Raw genomic sequence first — 9,420 nt, forward strand, 5'->3', positions numbered from 1 at the left:
ATTTATGGGGAATAACTGCATACACAATCAAATGAAAGCTAAATCAGTGAAGTAGCCTTTCTAAATGTAAGGCCATTCAACACATTGGTTATAGGATACAGTATTCCTTTCAGCTACACATCTTTGAGTTCAAATGAATGTTGTGGTTTTTTCTTGAACATCGACAGGTGCTTGTCAGCCAGCTTCCAACAGCAATAGCATATGGAACAAGAAGGTCATAAAGGTCAGACATTATGCTGCTTTTTAAAATAAATCGACTTTCAACAAATTGTGAATACAGTTTTGTTGCAATTGCCTGATTAAATGATGCGAAAAAGGTAAGTTGATAATCACAATCCATTATTTTGAGAGGACACGCCTAATTTGGATTGATGCTGTTATGATTCGATTTACGTTTTGTTTTCGTAATTTTGTACCAAATACTTTACGTTTATAACCTCACTTAAGTTCTTGATCTTGAGCGAAACGTTGGCTGTTTATCATTGAGAGCTTTATTCTAAAGAATAACGATACTTATTTGTGAATATGGAGATTTCTCAACTTACTGTTGGAGTGTTTCTGTGTTTAATATGTAAGACTTTTAACTTTGTATTCCTCAGCTATAGGTGTAAATATGGTTAAAGGAAACATGTGTTTCTTGCGAGTTTTAAATAAAATGATGTTCAGTTACATATAATAATCATGTATATCTGTATATTTGCAGACAATTGTACAGCCGGTGGAGTGTTTAACAGTGAGTATATGTATTAATAATAATAATATAGTATAATATATAGTTCAATGATAATAGCTCTATGTCAGTGTCTCTCTAGACACAAAGCTGCGATATTAGTGACAATATTGCTACTTTTACATTGATGCAAAATGTTTATCGCTCGATATTTAGCAACTATTTCAACCATATATTTGATAAATTGTAAATGTTTATTTGTGTATTTTGTTTTTTGCCAGGTGACTTATTGAACCTGCATTAAAAATACAGCTATCTGTATTTGATAATAAAATTCACCCAGAAGCAATGACTAATAGGTGTTATTGTGCCTATCCATAAAAAGGGTGATACAACTAACCCAGCTTATTATAAAGGGATTACACTCGTTAATGTTAGTGCCATATATTTTCTCTTCTGTTGAGGAATTAGACTTATAATTTGTTTGAAACTGAAAATAAAACTAATGACGCGCAGTTTGGTTTTCGAGGCAACCGAAGCATGTTTGATTGAATGCAATGCTGATTTGGTCATGCAAAACATGCATATGAGTTTACTGAATAAACTTGGAGAGATGATTCTTTTTTCCTCCTTTGAAGAACAGATTGAATACAGCATTACGTACATATACATAAACATAATTATAAGTGAGATCGAGTATGTACATATATACATGAAACATAGCTGTATGACCTAATTGCATGTGATTTATAAGACAATGGAAATGGAACTTCAATGTCTATAAGTATTAAATATTTATCTATAAGTAAATACTTACATGTTACTTCAAGCACGACGCATCAATACTATATCGATTAAAGGAAAATAATTGCGCTAGTTAATTCGTGTTAAATTAATTATCATTAACAGGGGCGTAGCTAGCCCTCTAATCATGTGAATTTATAATTGTGCAAGGGGAGTCCAGGGACATGCTACCTCGGACGTTTTTGAAAACCATTGTGCAATCTGGTGCATTCTGGGGTGCTTTATTTAAAGTACTGTAAAATGAACAATTTTAAGATCATGTAGTCATGTACGCATACTGCAACTTTGGCTATTTTTTTTGTCAGAATCATGTTGATTCAGCCGCATACTCGCGTATAGGCAGCTAAGCGCCTGCTTAATATATAATAACACAAGTGCATATAATGATTTCATAAATCTATAATTGTTTGCAATACCAATAGCCTAATGTCTAATTAAGCCGAAAGCGAAAATGATTCTAGACGTGGATACTAGTAAATGGAAATCATACTATGATTTGTAATAAATTATTAAGTCAGTGTAATCTGATTGATTGGCATAAAATGTTTAGTGCCAATAATATGTTGCCTAATTGAGACGAAAGCGAAAGAAATTAGACAAATGTTCGGCTCTCACGTATTTTATAATAATTTATTAAATTATATTGACGAGTAAGAATTCTGAATATCGGGCTTAATATTGAATGCTACGTCAATGTAATGTCCTAAATCTGTTTTAGGAACACAAATAATTTTACATACAGAGATACCGACGTACTTCGTCGGAAAGGTTTAAGTCTGTAAAACTTAAAACTATTTCGATACTTCAGACTGTTATTCAAAATGTTTTAGCTCAAAAACAGAACCAGCTTTGTGTAAAAACTATTTCTTTCAACAACACTTTAGCCTTTGTTCCCCTTGCCTGCTTAAAAAATATATATACGACCAAAATTGGATTATTTGTTAATTATGTGTATCGTAGAGTACAATAACACATTTTTTTTATAATTCTCAGTCCAAGAGATCACCCTAGGGACCGAATCGCTCGAATCAGATAGCTCGACTGGCCAAAAATGCAGTCCAAATACCATGTAATTGTGGAATCGATTGTTAGTTTGAGTAGTTAAATGAATATATGTACAATAACGCAATGTTCGCTTAAAATCCTCATATCGCACCATCACTGTATTCAATCTTCAGAGCAACATGGCAAAATATGATACAGCATACAAAGGCAAAAGGTTGCATTATTAATTGCCACAGACTCAAATCACTGAAGCAACCCATCCCTTTCGCGTAAGACAAGTCTACATCTGTGTATAAAATATCTTTATAACATGTTGAAATATTGTCTCACACTCTTAATTGACAGTGCATTTAAAACAATTCTCTCTTGCATTTCAGCTTGTTTGGTTTCTTCGGTTGACCAGAACGGATATCCTACCCAATGCGGTGGATTTGTGGGAGCACTGTGCCCTTCCGACACTGATGACTGTCCGTATCTCCCGAATTCCGACATTGGCAACTGCTGTGTCGGGTGTGGTCCCAACGCTCCCCAACCCACGCAGAAATGCCGGAATAGTAGGAGCTGCGGCAGACGCGGGCGCTGTGTTAAGGCAATAAATAACCAGAATGGTCTAGGAGTCTGTTGCCCATCTCGATCTGGCGGTGAGTAACCTATACTTATATAATAATGTAACGGTCCGCTGTAGGCGAATGTGCGTTCATAGTATAACATTCCGTTATAGACATAAGTACGTTCATAGTACGTATGTTTACTTGGTTGGTAATATGCAAATTAGCAAAGCCAGGATTCCGTGTGGATTGAGAATTTACTGTATATAAAGACCAGTGGACCCCGTCAGGTTCGAACATGCTTTTCTCTGAAGGGAGCTGTTGCGACTTTGGTGTCGCACATTACAACATGTATATATTGAATTTAATATGAATATAATTATCCTTAATTTAAACTTTGAAAGAACTAACCATTTTACGTATTCGTATGGACTGACCGTAAAGCCGGGAGACTAGTTGATGTAATCATTGTGTACAGCTGGTGCTCAGATTAATCAAAGAATTTAAGTATCTTCCATGGTCGAGAGTGTAATTCCGACCCGAGCGTAAGGTGTTTTGCGGAAACGAGGTTTGCCGAGGTTTAAATTAATGGATCTACTTATCTGAGGTGGGAGAACATTCTTTGCATGAATACAATAAGAAACGGCCTTTGAAAATACTTTTTCAATGCGTTGCCTATTTAAAACTATATGCTTTTATTTCAAGGTCACATGTTCATTGTTAAGTTTTGTAATGTTATATATGTTTGTTATTCATGTCGGAAAATAGCCCTTTGAACTTAAGTTTCTTGTAATCATATACCCGACATTAAAGCTGCACTCTCACTATCATTTTTACATATTTTTTGTCTTGGAAAGAGCATTTTTTGCGTTAATATCTGCAAACCAATGATATATGATTGCTGACAAAAAATCAGATCGTAGATTTTCATGTTTCCGTTTGAAAATCAATGTTTTATGGCTTAAACCGTTATTAAAGGTTTATGAAAAATGAATAAAACATCAATTTTTGAACTTTAATCTAAAAATCTGCGATCTGATTTTTGTCAGCAGTCTTATATAACTGGTTTCCATGGATTTTCGCAAAAATTGGCTCGTTCCAAGACAAAAATAAAATTAAAAAAAGTTGTCGAAACGTTCAATCTGTGAGAGTGCAGCTTTAAATAAAGTTTATAATTATTGTATCTGGTATCAAAACTCCTTTAAAAGGCTCGTTTGCATTTAATCAAGTTAAACGTATTTGAAAATATGATGTGCGCTGGTGTTCCCTCGAAAAAAATTATATTCAATTTCAAATACTTTTTATACGTTTATATGCTTATCCATGTGTTTTCTTTAGTATCATTGTCTTACAGCAAATGAATTAATAGTCAATAGTCATGAGTCAAATGTCAAGCATCAAAGTGAGGTAGTTGCCAAAAAGATAAAAAGTTTACAATTATTTTAGGACATTACAAGCATACGAATATTACGAATATCATCGAACTATACTCTACTTTAATTTGCAGGCTACTAAAACAGACCAATGCCGCTGATCAAGTCGCCATCGGAAGCTGACGTTTTCTTTTCCTTAAACTGTTTTCCTGTATGTTTGTTTCCCTATTACGCCACAGGAATGTTTAATCCACAAATATGAAGAACTGTTTTGTAATTGATACGACTATATAAATATACGCGTATGCGAAAATGAAAGAAGTTGATTAAAAGTGTTGATCTGAAAAAAAAACAGTAATTAGTGTATTAATTTAGCGGAAGTACCCTCGATGGGGTATGTATATGACAGTTTGATATCTCTTGTCGTTTATGGAGACACGCATATTTTACAGACAAGAAGATGATAAAAAGTAAAAGTGTTCGATTCAACCAAAATTTCCTGCTTCATAACACAATAAGAATAATGAACCCATACAATGAAACCTACCCATATTGTTCTAGTTGCGGTGTCAAATATATTGTGTTCCGGTTCTTAACATGTGCACAGTCGGTGAAATTAACTGTGTTTCCTGAACCTGGCCTAAAGACCTGGGTAATGCAGGTAGCACATCACCTTCCTGTGATGGTTATACACTACTGTGACCTTGGTCTAAAGACGTTGGTAATGTAGGCGACACATCAATTTCCTGTGATGATCATACACTACTGTGACCTTGGCCTAAAGACATTGGTAATGTAGGCGACACATCAATTTCCTGTGATGAGCATACACTACTGTGACCTTGGCCTAAAGACGTTGGTAATGTAGGCGACACATCAATTTCCTGTGATGATCATACACTACTGTGACCTTGGCCTAAAGACGTTGGTAATGTAGGCGACACATCAATTTCCTGTGATGAGCATACACTTCTTTGACCTTGGCCTATAGAAGTTGGTAATGTAGGCGACACATCACCTTCCTGTGATGACCATACACTACTCTGACCTTGACCTATAGACCTGGGTAATGTAGGTGACACATCACATTCCTGTGATGATCATACACTACTGTGACCTTGGCCTAAACACCTTGTTAATGTAGGTGACACATCACCTTCCTGTGATGGCCATACACTACTGTGACCTTGACCTAAAGACCGTGGTTGTATAGGTGACGCATCACCTTCCTGTGATGATCATACACTACTGTGACCTTGACCTATAGACCTGGGTAATGTAAGTGACACATCACTTTCCCTGTGATGATCATACATTACTGTGACCTTGACCTTTATACCGTGGTAATGTAGGTGACACATCACCTTCCTGTGATGATCATACACTACTGTGACCTTGACCTAAAGACCTTGGTAATGTAGGTGACGCATCACCTTCCTGTGATGACCATACTCTACTTTGACCTTGACCCATAGACCTGGGTAATGTAGGTGACACATCACCTTCCTGTGATGACCATACACTACTGTGACCTTGACCTAAAGACGTGGTAATGTAGGTGACACATCACCTTCCTGTGATGATCATACTCTACTGTGACATTGACCTATAGACCTGGGTAATGTAAGTGACACATCACCTTCCCTGTGATGATCATACACTACTGTGACATTGACCTGTACACCTTGGATATGTAGGTGACTGTTATTGATATGTTCGGGGATTAGATATTCTTAGAAACAACAGATGACCGTTCACTAGCTTTATTCATGATCGTATATCTTCCGGAAGTCCCAGTATCATATTACATGCACATACATATAGAGTGGCTACTGAGAACACAACAGTTATGACCATACAATACTGTGACCTTGACCTAAAGACCGTGGTAATGTAAGTGACACATCACCTTCCCTGTGATGATCATACAATACTGTGACCTTGACCTATAGACCTTGGATATGTAGGTGACACATCACCTTCCTGTGATGATCATACACTACTGTGACCTTGACCTAAAACCGTGGTAATGTAGGTGACACATCACCTTCCTGTGATGATCATACACTACTGTGACATTGACCTAAAGACCGTGGTAATGACACATCACCTTCCTGTGATGACCATACACTACTGTGACATTGACCAATAGACCTTGGTAATGTAAGTGACACATCACCTTCTTGTGATGATCATACACTACTGTGACATTGACCAATAGACCTTGGTAATATTGGTGACACATCACCTTCCTGTAATGACCATACACTACTTTGACCTTGACCTAAAGACCGTGGCAATGTAGGTGACACATCACCCTCCTGTGAGGATTATACACTACTGTGACCTTGACCTATATACCTGGATAATGTAAGTGATACATCACCTTCCTGTGAGGATCATACACTACTGTGACATTGACCTATAGACCTGGGTAATGTTAGTGACACATCACATTCCTGTGATGATCATACACAACTGTGACCTTGACCTATACACCTTGGATATGTAGGTGACTGTTATGACCATTCACGACTGTGACCTTGACCTATACACCTTGGTAATGTAGGTGACACATCAACTTCCTGTGATGACCATACACTACTATGACCTTGGCCTATAGACCTGGGTAATGTAGGTGACACATCACCATCAAGTGATGATCATACATTCTATGCGACACATGTGGGCTTTAGTAACTTTTAACAGTCGGATCAATCTCGTGCCTTTGAGACTAATGGGTTTACAGATTCAGCTCATCTTTTTGCCATGTCGCCCGAAATAAAAGAAAAAAATGGATGCTGGTTAAGGTTAATAATTTAAACATTCTTATGTACTTAAATATATCGTTAGCTCAGCAAAAGAAAAATAATCGTTATCTGAAACGTGAATTGTATCAATTTATGCTCACATTTTGTTGCTGTTCCGTGTGGCAGATGAATTAAATTTCTGCAACATGTTAAAAACAACATCAACCGGGCTTTTTCGAAGTCACTCGACCAAAGAATGTATAATAATTGGTCCATAGATTGTTCATAAGTCTTAAATAATCCTATGTCATAGACATACCGCAATATGCAGGAAAATCGTGAATGAAAAAAGTATAGCGAAATCATACGCGATAAAATAATGTACATGCTGTCTGCAGCTATGGGTGACAGTGTAAAGAGCCCAAACAACATGGAAGTTTGACCACCGACCGCCGACCCTTGACACACCGATTTGGTTTGCATGCGACACGCAGTCGTTTCATGGTGAACACTTGTAGAATTATCCAATGCATGGCAAGTTACATCCCGAGTAAGCCAAAATACAAGTAATTTTGACGAATGACCCTTTCAGCGCGAACTTGGGCTTTGGTCTTCAAACAAGGGTCTTGCAAACAACACGTCGTCATCTAATGTTCAGTATGAACGGAAACCTCCCATTTACATCACCAAATAACAGCCCGGACAATCCAAAATACATAAAACATGATTGTCACAGGAATGTGACAAATGCCACCGAAAGGCCACTTTGGGCAGTAAAGGGTATTTGGGCTTATGTGTATATGGAAAGAGACATGTTTAGTGTATACCATACTTTCATGACGACCTTCCCGTGCAGTTTGGAATTATTGATCGCTTACATTTATTTAAAGATGGAGTGGATGTCAATCGGTGGCTACTGTACGTTTAAATGGGCATAACTAAACATGTATGTATAGTGTAAGAAGTTTTGCCAGGATTCATTTTTTGAGGAAAACCTAGAAAAGAAAAAAAACTTGAATGTTTTAGAGAATTAAGCAACAAAATAACTAGCACTAGATATTCTTTAAGGGAATAATGCTGTTAAATGGCTTATCATGTTAACCGTGTTGAAATCCTGGTATCTATTATCGATAGGAGTCATCAGCTGGTAGTGAAAAACTGCCTACGAAGTATGAGGCATCTAGGCCAAAGTGTACATCAACTGCTGCCAAGTATGCGGTTCCTACAGTTATTGACGTGAACCTTTGACCATCTGATCTCAACATCAATAGGGTTCATCTGCTGGTCATGACAAACCAACTAAGTTGAGGTCCACGGGACCGAGCGTTCTTCAGTTACGTTTCGGAAACGGAGTTCAGCTCAAGATCACCATGACCATGACCTTTGACCCACTGGCATCAAAATTAATAGCCTTCATCATCTGCTGGTAATCACCAACCTCCCTACCACGTTCGAGTCCCTGGGCCCCAGCGTTCTTTAGTTATTGATCCAAAAAGGATGTTCAGCTTAATGTTGACACGCCCCTTGACCAACTGACCTCAAAATCAACATGGTTCATGTGTTGGTCATGACTAACCTGCCTACCGAGTTCGATATCCCTGCCTTTTAGCAAGTTATTGATCTGAAACCGTGGGGACTGACGGACAGACACACCGATTACTATAAGCCGCCCTCAAAGGGCGTAAACATGCTAATAACCCTTCAATGTTACAATGAACTTTGACCTACAAACATCCATCTTGCACACGACACTGTCATTTCATGGTGAATGTGTGTGTTAAGTGATTTGTTGAACATCCCAACACGTCTAACCTACAGCCCGGACAAGCAATCATCGGACGGACGAACGCACTAGCATACACATGACCGACCACCATTGTTGCAACTAGGTTTAGTTTGAAATTATTTTACAACGAGTGTAAAACTAGTTACACAACATTTTTATAATAATTAATATCTCTTGTTGGCAGGATTTCACGTGAGTTCAGTTTTGTGTTGTAGAGGAAACCGGGGTGACCACAAACCAAACTCACATGGCGCCCAGGTCATAAATCGAACCCGAATCACCTAGGTGAAAAGCTAAGCGGTTAACTCGGCAGCTAGGTCGAGCTCACTAATACCGACTTGCTAAAAATAATGGTAGTACAGTGTCATAAAAAGAGTTTAAAGAAACAAAAAGTAGAACAGACATTGCATCATTACAGGTGATAGGGCTTATCAGGTATGTTAAAATGACAAAGAATGGGATCCGAATATAAGAGAAAAGTAGA

At 37.6% G+C, this 9,420-nt stretch overlaps 1 protein-coding gene across 1 annotated transcript; it reads left to right on the forward strand.

Annotated features, from left to right (window-relative positions):
• The first annotated feature begins 413 nt into the window (after positions 1–413).
• LOC128228471 (uncharacterized) lies at positions 414–4,855 on the forward strand. Its single transcript, XM_052939794.1, has 4 exons — positions 414–571; positions 704–733; positions 2,857–3,120; positions 4,535–4,855. Exons 1-4 carry the CDS (start codon positions 526–528, stop codon positions 4,540–4,542), a joined length of 348 nt encoding a protein of 115 aa, XP_052795754.1. The 5' UTR covers positions 414–525; the 3' UTR covers positions 4,543–4,855.
• The last annotated feature ends 4,565 nt before the right edge of the window (positions 4,856–9,420 follow it).

Source organism: Mya arenaria, chromosome 3 (assembly GCF_026914265.1).
Source record: "Mya arenaria isolate MELC-2E11 chromosome 3, ASM2691426v1".
Classification (NCBI taxonomy): Eukaryota; Metazoa; Mollusca; class Bivalvia; order Myida; family Myidae; genus Mya; species Mya arenaria.